The sequence below is a fragment of the Schistocerca americana genome, chromosome 2, assembly GCF_021461395.2.
Source record: "Schistocerca americana isolate TAMUIC-IGC-003095 chromosome 2, iqSchAmer2.1, whole genome shotgun sequence".
In the NCBI taxonomy this organism is placed as follows: Eukaryota; Metazoa; Arthropoda; class Insecta; order Orthoptera; family Acrididae; genus Schistocerca; species Schistocerca americana.
Genome location: NC_060120.1, coordinates 874,456,450 through 874,470,538, shown reverse-complemented (window position 1 = coordinate 874,470,538; position 14,089 = coordinate 874,456,450). Strand labels below are relative to the sequence as shown.

The window sequence follows — 14,089 nt, the reverse complement described above, 5'->3', positions numbered from 1 at the left end:
TACATAGCCCATAAAAATGTTGGCATAGGAGGGCGCCATGTGGGTGTCCAAGGCTATGCTGCAGATATGTTTACAAACCTCTCCTTCAAATGAGAAGGAGTTGTGAGTTACGATTAAGTTAGTAAGGTGTATGAGGAATGAGGTAGTGAGTTTGGAGTCTGAAGAGTTGGAAAAGGTAGTGCTCAAAACTAAGGGCATGAATGACGTTAGTGTTTGGGGAAGTGGTGTCAACAGTGACGAGGAGGAAACCAGGAGGTAAAGGGGTGGGGATGGTGGAGAGTCAGTGAAGGAAGTGGTTGGTGTCTTTGATGTGGGAGGCTAGATTACAGGCAACTAGTTGGAGGTGTTGGTCAATGAGTGCCAAGGTTCTTTCAGGAGGTGCACAATAACCAGCCATGATGAGACGTCCAGCACTGTTGGGTTCGTGAATTTTGGGGAGCATGTAGAAGGTAGGTGTGCGGGGGTGTCATAGGGATGAGGAGGAAAATGGATTTAGGGGAGATGTTCTGGGAAAGGCATAAGCCTTTAAGCAGGGATTGGAGTTGACTTATGGGATGGTATCACTCTGGCAAGGGTTATAGGTGGAGGACTGTGACAACTGGTAGAGGTCTTCTGCCAGATAGTCACTGCAATTCATAACAACAGTGGTGGAACCTTTGTCTGCATGTAGGATGATTAGGTCAGGATTTGTTTTGAGGTTGTATATGGCCATTCTTTCTTTTGCTGAAAGATTATTGCTCTGAGGTAGGGACCTGGGGAAGGATGGCGAGGCTAAGCTGGGGGTAAGGAATTTATGGAAAGTGACCAGTAGGTGGTTAGGTGGGAGAGGTTGGTGGAGGATCATGGTTGGATGGTGGTAAGAACTGGAAGAGGCAGGGTTCAGTGTTGGAATTAGGGTGGTTTTGGTTGGGGGACTGATAGCAAAGAAGTGTTTCCATTGCAGGGATTGGGAGAAGAAGAGTAGGTCTTTGCCAAGTCCATCATGGTTAAATTTGAGTGTAGGGCTAAAAGTGAGACCTTTGGGTAAAACTGAAACTTCTGTGGAGCTGAGAGTTTTGATGGAAAGATAAGAAACAGTGTTACAGGAATGTTTTGGCATTGGATTTGGTAGAGGGCTGATAGGGAATTCTGGGGGATGTGGAAATTTGAAAAGGTCATCTAGTCAGGGTTTAGCTGCCATGAGGGGTGGACAACGAGGAACACTGTGGGTAATATAGGGGTTGGATAGTGGTGCCACTAGGCAGCAGTAGGATGTCAGCAGGTTGAATAATTTATGGAGGTTGTGCCTGGAATGCTCCTCCAGGTGCTCCTCCAGATTGCTGCTTGCTTTCCACATGGTGTTGCATTCCAGCCCGAGATGCTGGAGTTGGTGGTCATGTGTGCATGGGGTGTGCTTGCTTCTCTCTCTCTCTCTCTCTCTCTCTCTCTCCACTGATGAAATGATGAAAGCTATATGTGAGTGTCTTTTAATCATATCTGTCTGCAACTTGACATGTCTTCTTTATGGTAAGTAGCACTCTACCTTTTCCTACATTGTTGATATTTGTAACTGGAGTTTCCATTGTTCATTTGACATTAGTATTTCAGGGTCACACAATATGTAATCCTTGTCCAATCAATGACACGTCAAGTCATAATGTTCTTGGGACTATATTATGTTTTAAGTTCCCAATGTAATCTTAATACTGATATGATGCTAAGATTCATTCTCCTATTTCCAGTTAAGAATGTTCTGCAACTTTATTTCTCCAATAGAAATTATTCAGCTAATGGACATATCCTATAACATACTGATAGTTGTGGATTATCATGAATTTCTGAAAAGCCTCCATACATACAACTCAGTATTTCTTATACAAATCAATAAGCTATAAAAATAATCTATTCAAACATGAAACACGTGAAGGAGGCCTAACTACTCTAACTCTTTAAGCCTAGAGATAGATCACAATCTTAAATAGAAAACTCATATCTTAGAATTAAAGAGGCACCAATGTTCATGTAAATTTTTAATATATATGGTTACTGCTACAGATGATTTAAAAATGAAAAAAAATATTGTTCTTTATTCTTCACATTTCCACATACTGTGAGTTACAATATTATTTTTGGGAGAGACCCAAATTAAAAGGGATAGCATTTTCAGAACACAGAATCATTTTATATGAATTATAGCTCATGTTAGTTCTAGTACATTGTGCAGGAACCTCTTCAAAAAAAGCTTTGTTTTTTGACAGCTTGTTTGCAGTACATTTATTTGCTAATGTCTTTTGTCATTACCAATATTTCATTTTCCTAAAAACATAATGCAAAGCATGAACACAATTTTAGGACCAAAACAACAAAAACAAGTCTACAAGCACTTAACATTAGTACAGTAAACATATTTTATATGAGATGACAGTTATAAATCACTTTTGAAATGCAGCTGATTGAAGGATCATAATACAATGAGTAAAAATAGGTAGCCTACATAGCTATAAAGAAATAAAATCATCAGTAAGGAAGACATAATAGAATATAAGAACTATTTTTGAAACTTCAAAGTGCAACAAATTTAAATTAAGAAACAAGTGCACAACCTTAAAACATGAAGACTGTGTTGATAGAGACAAAAAGTATAATTATTTGACAAAGGTACTTACAAAACAGCAAATGATATTGCTGGTACAATGTAACCAAGGATGAGAAATTCTTGAATGCAAGAAGGCAAGTATTGAAGAGAAGGCAAGAGTTCTAGCAAAGAATAATACCATCATTACAGGACATGCCAAATTAAAGAAAACTATTCAGATATTAAACAATGGAAAAAACAGGATGAAATGTAACAGCATTATGAGAAGGGAAGTTAGCACTCAGCATATAGCAGAGATGCTGTGTCGCAGATAGGCACAACAAAAAGACTCTCACAATTAAAGGTTTTGGCCATTAAGGCCTTCATCAACAATAGTCACACACACACACACACACACACACACACACACACACGACTGCAGTCTCAGGTAACTGAAACCCCACTTCAAGCAGCAGTGCCAGTGCATGATGGGAGTGGTGACTAGGGAAGGGGAGGGGCAGATAAGGAGGAGGCTGGGGTGGGGAGGGAGAGGGATAGTATGGTGGGGGTGGCAGACAGTGAAGTCTTGCAGGTTGGATGGAGGGCTGGGGAAAGGTGGGGAGGGGGTGTGCGGGGGTGGAATTAGCAAAACAGGAAATAAATAAAAAGACTGGGTGTGGTGGTAGAATGACAGCTGTATAGTGCTGGAATGGGAACAGGGAAGGCACTGGATGGGTGAGGACAGTGACTAAAGAAGGTTGAGGCCAGGAGGGTTATGGGAATGTAGGATGTATTGCACAGGGAAAGTTCACTTGCACAATTCAGAAAAGCTGGTAATAGTGAGAAGGATCCGTATGCCATAGGCAGTGAAGCAGTCATTGAAATGAAGGATATCATGTTTGGCAGCGTGTTCAGGAACAGGGTGGTCCACTTGTTTCTCGGCCACAGTTTGTCAGTGGCCATTCATGTGGACAGACAGCTTGTTAGTTGTCATGCCTACATAGAATGCAGCACAGTGGTTGCAGCTTAGCTTGTAGATCATGTGACTGGTTTCACAGGTAGCCCTGCCTTTGATGGGATAGGTGATGGTAATGACCAGACTGGAGTAGGTGGTGGTGGGAAGACATATGGGATAGGTCTTGCATCTAGATCTATTACAGAGGTATGAGCCATGAGGTAAGGGATTAGGAGCAGGGCTTGTGTAAGCATGGATGAATATATTGTGTAGATTTGGTGGATGGCGAATATCATTGTGGGAGGGGGGACGGGATAGTGGGCAGGACATTTCTCATTTCAGGGCACGATGAGAGGCAATCGAAACCCAGGCGGAGAATGCAATTCAGTGTAATTCAGGGACTGCTCATCACTGCAGATGCAATGACCACGGATGGCTAGGCTGTACGGAAGGGACTTCTTGGTATGAAATGACTGGCAGCTGTCAAAGTGGAGGTATTGCTGATGGTTAGTAGGTTTGATAAGGACGGACGTAGTGATGTAGCCATCTTTGAGGTGGAGGCCAACATCTAGGAAGATGGCTTGTTGGGTTGAGTAGGACCAGGTGAAGCAAATTGGGGAGAAGTTGTTGAGGTTCTGGAGGAATGTGGATAGGGTGTCCTCACCTTCGATCCCGACAGCAAAGATGTCACCAATGAATGTGAACCAGGTGATGGGTTTATGATTCTCGGTTTTTAGGAAGGAATCCTCTAGATGGCCCTCAACTTCAATCCAGACAACAAAGATGTCACCAATGAATGTGAACCAGGTGAAGGGTTTAGGATTCTGGGTTTTTAGGAAGGAATCCTCTAGATGGCCCATGAATAGGTTGGCATAGTATGGCGTCATGTGGGTGCCCATAGCCATAACGTGGATTTGTTTGTAGATAATGCCTTCACAGGAGAAGTAATTGTAGATGAGGATATAGTTGTTCATGGAAACTAGGCTGGAGGTTGTCAGTTTGGAATCTGTCAGGCATTGGAAAAGGTAGTGTTGAACAGCGGTAAGGCCATGGCCGATAGGAATGTTAGTGTACAGGGAGGTGGCATCAACAGTGATTTCTCCTTCAAAGGGATTACCTATAAACAAATTTGGGGTACGGCTGTGCAAAAAAAATTTCATGTAGACTTTGTCTTGTTGTCCAGGGTTCAGAATGGAGTTATATACTCTGTTGGTACAATATTCAACAAGCTCCCATCTAACAAAAAGCAACAAATTGTTAATCCTTACTAGTTCAAAATAAAATTAAAAACATACCTCATTAAGCATTCTTTCTACAAATTATCAGAATATCTAGATTCAGGCATTTAAAAATTTCATTAGTTACATTCCAAGTAATAGTGTTTCTCAGATAGTTGTCTGACAAGTACTATAAATAGGACTCAATATTTGTACATGTTAAAATGTTGTCATTGAAAAATATCATTGTAATCAGTAAATATTAAGCCACTAACAGCAGAAAAATAGAAGCTATACAGTAAAACCAAAGAGGCAGCAGCCTTTTTGAAAGTAGCAGCTTTCTTGCTAATTTACTTGGCATAAGCATGAATAGCATTAAGCAGTATAGTGGTATTTTATTGATAATACATTATAAGTTTCCATGGTGTCTCTATCTTATGTTATTGTATGCCTTGACTTATTCCACATCCTTGAAGGTACTCCTTTTTGATGCAGAACACAATGAAAGAAAGAAAGAAAGAAAGCAGTTTGACAACAGTTAATCACTGCCATTTCTAATGCACATGTCACTTTTTTTAATATATGCCTTGGCTCACATCCATTAATGGTCTCGTTCACTAAGAGTCTTTGAAAAACAAATGAATGAATAGATTATAAAAGAATGTTAATGATATCAATATAATGGAAGGAAACATTCCACGTGGGAAACAACCTGAAAACAGCTTTCGCATCCCGCAACTACCCTCCCGACCTGGTACAGAAGCAAATAACCAGAGCCACTTCCTCGTCCCCTCAAACCCAGAATCCCCCACAGAAGAACCACAAAAGTGCCCCACTTGTGACAGGATACTTTCCGGGACTGGACCAGACTCTGAATGTGGCTCTCCAGCAGGGATACGACTTCCTCAAATCCTGCCCTGAAATGAGATCCATCCTTCATGAAATCCTCCCCACTCCGCCAAGAGTGTCTTTCCGCCGTCCACCTAACCTTCGTAACCTGTTAGTTCATCCCTATGAAATCCCCAAACCACCTTCCCTACCCTCTGGCTCCTATCCTTGTAACCGCCCCAATGCAAAACCTGTCCCATGCACCCTCCCACCACCACCTACTCCAGTCCTGTAACCCGGAAGGTGTACACGATCAAAGGCAGAGCCACGTGTGAAAGCACCCACGTGATTTACCAACTGACCTGCCTACACTGTGATGCATTCTATGTGGGAATGACCAGCAACAAACTGTCCATTCGCATGAATGGACACAGGCAGACAGTGTTTGTTGGTAATGAGGATCACCCTGTGGCTAAACATGCCTTGGTGCACAGCCAGCACATTTTGGCACAGTGTTACACCGTCCGTGTTATCTGGATACTTCCCACCAACACCAACCTATCCGAATTCCGGAGATGGGAACTTGCCCTTCAGTATATCCTCTCTTCTCGTCATCCGCCAGGCCTCAATCTCCGCTAATTTCAAGTTGCCGCCACTCATACCTCACCTGTCTTTCAACAACTTCTTTGCCTCTACACTTCTGCCTCGACTGACATCTCTGCCCAAACTCTTTGTCTTTAAATATGTCTGCTTGTGTCTGTATGTGTGGATGGATATGTGCGTGTGTGCGAGTGATACCTGTCCTTTTTCCCCCCTAAGGTAAGTCTTTCCGCTCCCGGGATTGGAATGACTCCTTACCCTCTCCCTTAAAACCCACTTCCTTTCGCCTTCCCCTCTCCTTCCCTCTTTCCTGATGAGGCAACAGTTTGTTGCGAAAGCTTGAATTTAGTGTGTATGTTTGTGTTTGTTTGTGTGTCTATCGACCTGCCAGCGCTTTTGTTCGGTAAGTCACCTCATCTTTGTTTTTATAATAATAAAAGAAAGTTAAATATTCTTGCAGATTCTGATAATACTTCAATGAAAATATAGCTTGCTATTAAGGGTAATCCCTAAACCATCTTCTGACCATATACTGAGATACGATATGATACAATATTGCAGTGCCTGCATTATTCCAGATTATGATGCAATATTCCTTTGGACATGCATGCATACATTTCCAAAGGAACACTGCATCATAATTCAGAATAAAATAGGCACCGCAATATCGTATTTACCCACCAACACTGGCAAACAATCTTCAAGCAGAATGTCTCCCACGTACAGGAATATACAGAGAGAGAGAGAGAGAGAGAGAGAGAGAGAGAGAGAGAGAGAGAGAGAGAGAGAGAGATAATAAATGCAGTGATAATAGTGGTGGCTATTTTGAAAAGTAGCCAACTAATCTCTGTAAATAATGAAGCAAATACTTCTTTCTTACTGATGTTTTTGTTTTCCTTGTGGGCCCTTGTAATTTATTTTCTGCATAACTCTTATATTTTGCAACCACTTGAACTGTTGTTTCAACCAGTTAAGAAAAAAAGTCAAGAATTTCACTAGACCAATGCAGCCATCACATGGAAGTCCAGATGAATTCTACATGTTAGCTAAATTAGAACTCATATGCCAAACAAACTATTGTATTTATCTTTTAGAGTATTAACTTCTGGAATATAAATAAAACAAATTTTCCAATGTCTGCAGTAAGATATCACAAGTAAAAATAACAATGAAAATTTATACGCAGTTAGAGTTCATCTCAAAATTATTATTAATTCATTTCGTTTACGCCTGACATTGCCTTATACCCTAGTGTTAGATCATTTTATCGCGGGGGGGGGGGGGGGGGGGGGGGGGGAGGGGGGGGGGGAGGGGAGAGAAACACCCTCAGACTGTGAAAAGTACAGCTATTGAAGCTGCAATGATAGCAGTAATAGCAAATGTTGCTTGACTTAAAGTTTCCATTTGAAGTGCACACAGTTAATTTTGCTATTTCAGATCCCACAGCCCCAAGCAGACACATCCATGGCCAATGGAAACAGCATTTCCAATGGTATTAATCCTGCCAGTGGAGCAGGTTGGAAACAGGAGACACTGCATGTACCTGCACAACAGACAGAAGTGGCGCCGTCTCTGTATGAGGAACTAAAGCTCGGCCAGGATGGGGCAGGGTTCAAGAGGCTCAAATAGTATCAACAGTTCCGCCATGAATCAAAGTTCTAGAACCCAGTAGAACATGTGAATTGTGCTGTGTACAGTTTACTGATAATATTGACATCACCAGAGGAAATTGTGGTTGCTTGACACATATATTTTATTGAAAGTGTTACAAATTGAACACAGGATGTGAAAGGTATCTTCACAAGGAGGGACATCTCTCCTGACTGATGGCAATATACATATTTTGAACACTGTTGTGAGTGAGCTTAGAAATTTCTAAGGGTTCTATCAAAGGATTGAAGACAGGACTGAAGCTTAAGTGGAAAAGTTAGACCATAGTGAAGTATACATTATTACACAATGTAATAGTGACATAATCTGTGCCTGTTTTTTATTAACCCGTGCAGCTGTCCAGAGTTTTAGATGAGGGATACATTCCAAAGAAATGTGAAGATGTGTACTTATGTATTTTGTCAGACATTAAAAGTCAACTGTTGAATCAGATGGATTGAGTTAGTCAAGATCTGACAAAGTAGTTACAGACAACATTCTATCTCAGGATCTTCGGTGTTGCTAAACACTGATGAAATTTATTTCAAGTGTTCTCTTTAATATGGTAGTTCTCAACTTGAAAGATCAGGTAGATAATATGAGCAAGTGAAAGCTATGGGTAGTTTTTTCCGAACTTCTTGAGCAGACAAAATAATTTATCAAACTGATATTACTACACTAGTCAGTCAAGTTGCTCTAATGGCATGATCTTAAGAGGATCATTATACCATCAACATGTTCATGCTACTCAATAGGTGTGATAGATATATATAAATATGTATATTTAAAAAATCTAAATTTTCATCTGCTGTCCCAGTATGACTGAGCAAGAGCAAAGACAAGGGACACATTCAGTTATTAACAGGTAATTAATCTGCACTTTCAGCTGCAGCAAGTGACTTCAGAATTGTGATGATGAATCAAGTGGCCTAGAACATGTGACAAAGAGTAGCACATGCATTTATTTCAGTTCTGTGAAAAATGTGGCAACAAACAACTTAATATGGTTAGAAATTCATTATCAGATTTAATAAATATTAATTATGTTTTCACTATAATAACAGACATGATGGTGTATTAATGTACATTTTAAGTGAATTCTGAATGAGTCATCAGGAGAATAAGCACATATAAAGAAATCTGGAAAGCATTTTTGTATTACATAGAACCTGATGTGTATCCAAAACACATTGAGACAACTCTCTCTCAATAATTCTGTATGCTGACTTTTCTGGAGTGTATTGAGTTGCTGTATTCATAATTTTTACACATTTACAAACTACCAGAATTCTCAGGAGTTTAGAATATTGACTATTTTCATTGGGCATGACATTAAAATTCATTTCATATTTTATAATTAAATTATGTAAGATTGTCATGCTTAAATTGAAAGATTTCTTTCTTATAAAGTCAGTTGAAAAGTAACTATGAATAAGAACCCGTGGCACAACAGTTCCATAAATGAACACTATTTTTTCCTCAAAAAATAATGTAAGTCATTCATTTATACAGGATTCCTGCAGGAATAAAATGACAGATTTCAATGAGAAGAAAAACAGCATATCTCTGTGCTTTCAGACATTTTGGACATCAAATGTTAATTATTTGAGATATATATAGTTTGACACACATATAATAAGAATACTGTGAAAAGTAAGATTACGTTTGTTCGTTATATGATTTGTATTTGTTAGTTATTTGTCCTAAACAAAAATAACTGCATTCTGGGTGCACAGTGAATATAATGACCAACTCCAGAAATGAGGCAGAATGTCACTTTTTGTTAAAGTCTAGCCATTTCTCCGTTAATGATTTCATACATTATGTACCACTTATGATCTGTTAATAAGTACACACAGAGATTTGGGAAGCACATGAGGCTTCTAGCAAGTACTATGTGCACACAATTTATTTCTACTTAGATCTGTGCTCAGAGAAATTTAAGTAAATATCTTAAAAAATGATAAACCTTTAACACACTGCAGCTACAGCTGCTAGCAACACATTTGGGGATTTCATGGATAACTGCTCACGACAGTGATGAAATTTACACTAAAAGTTATAGTTGCAAAAAAGTGACATTTTACCAGTCTGCATGTAAAGAATTAAAATCCATGTAGAAATACTGAAAAGACTTCAAAATCTATTATATATTTTCAGCTCAAAAGATTTATTACTGTGGTCATGGAGTATGTCCACACTGACATATCGTTTTCATGCAGCATGTGTGCCTTTCAGAACATTACTATAGGAAGAAGTCAAGAACTTTACCATTTTTATGTTGATAATGATTGATTTCCCCATGATAGGTATAATGCTTTAACAGAGACCACAACTGTAAATGAAGTAAGATTACTTCTATTAGAAAGAAGAGTTGGGAAATCTATATTGCAATGTACAATTGTGGCTGTTTTTGTTGTTGAAAAGATATCTTTTGTACAATGTAGACTGTGAATCATGTATAGAATTATTGTAAAAACAGAATTTAATAAAAAATAGTAATTTTCCCATAGATAAATCATTTTATATTCTCATAGTTTACATGTTACAAAATTATTAACATTTGCAGAACCAATATTTTAACCAAGCATTACATTTGATAATACCTGTCATTATTGCATGATAATCTGTCTCTCTTAAAATGATTCAGAATCAGAACAACTGTAAGGTATTTAGTTTAGACCCCACTGGAAGAGGATCAAGGCTACAAATCAACAAAAAATTCACTGAAGAGTGTGCTCGTTTGTAGGCCTTTAAAGTATGTCTTCTATCTGGATTAGTAGAAGGATATAGAAAAGAAAAAATATTTCAGGTGATAAAGAGGTGCAAAAGAAAGAAGTGGTTGAGGGTCCTTGGTTCAGAAAGACATTAAATGTATGAGATGAGGTGTTAAATTTTGTAGTTTATTTCTTCCTTTCTCCCTTTTGTTTTTCTTCCTTTTCAAGCAAGTGTCTTAGGTTCTCATTTAAGATACTGTGAATATTCATTTTGTGTAATGCCATTTGCCCTGTTTGTTATATCTTGGATAAAACTCTGTTGTCTGTAAAATGATAAACTGAGCACAAATCATTTTTAGCTCACAACATGGTAGCTAGGGTTCACGTATCAGTGATTTAATGTTTGTGTATTAACTTCATTTTCATTACCTGACAAATATTTCCCTTACATCTGACAAAAGCAATATGTGGTATACATTTTAGTCGATTAAACTATTTATTCTGCCCCATGAACCACATGCTTTAGTGAGGTAAAGTGGCCTGTGTGCCTTAATGACACAGATAGCTATATCATAGGTGCAACCACAATGGAGGTGTATCTGTGGAGAGGGCAGACAAACATCTTGTTCCTGAAGATGGGCAACAGCCTTTTCAGTAATTGTAGGGACAACAGTCTAGATGATGGACTGACCTGGTCTTGCAACATCACCCGATATGGCCCTATAGTGCTGGTACTGCTAACAGATCACGGCAAGGGGAAACTACGGCCAGTACTTTTTCCAGGCACACACAGTCCTACTGCATGGTTAAGTGGTGATGGCATCGCCTCAGGTAAAATATTCCTGAGATAAAATAGTCCCCATTCAGATCTCCAGGCTGGGACTACTCAGCAGGATGTTGCGATCAGGAAAACCATAAGTGGCATTCTATAGATCAGAGGGTGGAACACCATATCTCTTAATCAGGTAGGCAGGTTAAGCAATTAAAAAAATGGAAATGAATAGGTTAAAGTTACATACAGTGGGGATTAGTAAAGTTTGGTGGCAGGATGACCAAGACTTCTGGTCGCATAAGTACAGGAGTATAAATACAACATCAACTGACTAAATATCGAATATAGCAAACAAAGTTCTGAAATATGTGTGGAAGCATAAGGCAAAATTTATCTCCAAAGAAAATAAGAAAAGCTGCCACATCCAAAAAATGGGTGATAATAAGATAGTAACAGAAGTGAAAAGATGATTTTGCAACAAGATTTGCATATATCTAAGCCAATCTGAATGAAATCGTGAGTTACCAGGATCAGGGAAATGACATTGTTGGACTGGGCCTCTTTAACTAATGTCATTTATCCTTGAATAACATTTATTTTTATACATTTCTTGGGTAAAAACAGGTCCCCTTTGAAAAACAGTTGAGAAAGTTAAAGTCGTTAGACATTACAAACATCCAGGCGTTCAAAATGAAAGTAATGCAGGAGATGGTATAGTAATGAATAACATACTAATGTAGCTAAGCTACCATGACCAGCCTACTGAATGCATTGTTCTGGTCATACCAGAAGTGTTCCCAATCACAAACCCCATTGAGTCTGATACCAGTCTAGTGTCATTCCATGAATTCTGCTACTAAACAGGCTACATCAGACCAATATGCCGAAGAGGTGAGCTAGCCAAGCCAAAAGTCATCTTTTTTAGAGCCCACCCTGACAATTATTACATTCAACACTTAAGGAATTTCAGTCACCAAACAAGATTTAATTGTAGAAATCTGCAAAACTAACAGTTATAACATCCTTTGTCTACAGGAGGCCCACAGGGGTCCCTCTGAAAGAAAATCCCATATTGTAGGTATGCAGCTGGTAAACAGATAGTACATGAAAAGTACGGGAGTGCCATTTTTATAAGAGAAGGTCTGAAAGTATCAGAAAGTCATGCCATTCATCACAATAATATTTAACTCATAGATGTGTAATTGAATAATACCAAAATAATCTATATTTGCAGACCCATAGAATAATCTTTTAGCGTTACTATTCCTATCCTGCCACACAAGAGAGGTAAGCACAGTTGTTTTAGGAGACTATAACTGCCACAGTACACAGTGGGGCTGTAGTGATACTAATGAAGATGGTGACTTACTTGTGTAACAGGCAGAGGATAACTGATGTGTTCGATCCATGACCCCATGTAACCACTATTCTTTAATAGTGGATGATGGAGAAAGGGTTACAACCCTGGTCTGTTTTTTGTAAACAAAGACCTCGGCACCTTAAGTCACAAACCAGTTGTGAATCCTACTCCAAGATTGCAACATACACCAATTACACAGAAAGTAAGACTTGCTGTCCAGCACATAGAAATACTATTCAATAGAAGATTTAACTTCAGAAAAGTAAATTCGGTGGATTGCAGAAATACACTTGACAAATTGCTAAAATTGATTGAACCAAAGCCAGAGCACTCTGACAGCTTTGCGCAAACTACTAAGGACGCCTCTGTTAAGACAGTCTCAGAAGAATGCAGGAAAGAGTATATACCTTGTTTTGCAAGAAAAAAAACAAGGTTGCAAACAAAAAGTAATGCGTTCTCTACAACAAGAATCCCTTTGCCAAAGAAGTCTGGGGAGGAATTATTAGCAGCTTTAAATGACCAAAGGTGTCAGACCTGAATGAAGACTGCTGGGGGTACAGACATGATGCACAGTAGTAGGAAAACATGGCGACTCTTTAAAAAAAGTCAAATGATCCCACCACAAGAACGCCACATGTAAATGTAACACCTAACCTAATAGCCAGCCCACTTTTATTAAATGGCAAACCTAACCGAAAAAATAAGCAACTAGATCTAGCCTGAAAGTAAACTAACCGAAGAAAAGTAATGTATCAGATATAGATTTTTCAATGGAAGAACTAAAAGAGGCCATAAGTAATTTGTAAACAGGAAAAGCTGCTGAACTTGATGACACCTGGAATGAAATAATTAAACGTCTGTCCAAAGATGCTAAATAGTTCCCATTGAGCTTTTCCAATTACTGTTGGAGGACTGCAAAAATTCCCAGAATATGGATGCACTCAAAGGTCATCGCAGTTCTTACACCTGGGAAGGACCAATATAACCCAAAGAATTATCAACCAATATTGTTGCAATGTTTGCTTTTGAAATTTTTAGAAAGATTAATAATGAATAGAATATGTGGATATATTGATAGCTGTCAAACTGAAAAACAGGCAGGTTTCTACCCTGGTAAATCATGCATAGGGTGAGGTTCTGAACCTGACTAAATTTATTGAAGACAGTTTTGAGCGGGGGTTTCCAACAGAAATAGTGATCATTGACCTAACCGCATCCCTAACTCTCATCCCTAAAGTACAGTAGATGACACACAATTACAGACTGGTAGAAATTCTTGGGACACTGCTGTTTAATACAAGATTGTTCATCGAAATCCAACTAAAGAGAAGCAGATGGAGAAATAAGAATAGGTTGCCACAAGGTAGTGCACTATCGCCACTGCTGTTTAACATATAGACTAATGACCTACATGTTAGTGACAAGACCAAATTGTT

General features: G+C 38.9%; 1 protein-coding gene across 3 annotated transcripts in view; it reads left to right on the top strand.

The window, feature by feature from the left end:
- Positions 1-10,333, top strand: part of LOC124595771 (Ig-like and fibronectin type-III domain-containing protein 1) — a 1,092,366-nt gene extending 1,082,033 nt beyond the window's left edge. For all 3 annotated transcript variants that reach the window (XM_047134656.1, XM_047134654.1, XM_047134655.1), the window contains one exon: positions 7,592-10,333. In XM_047134656.1, the coding sequence (XP_046990612.1) occupies positions 7,592-7,783 (192 nt within the window). In that variant the 3' untranslated portion in view covers positions 7,784-10,333. The remainder of the gene's footprint in view (positions 1-7,591) is intronic.
- The last annotated feature ends 3,756 nt before the right edge of the window (positions 10,334-14,089 follow it).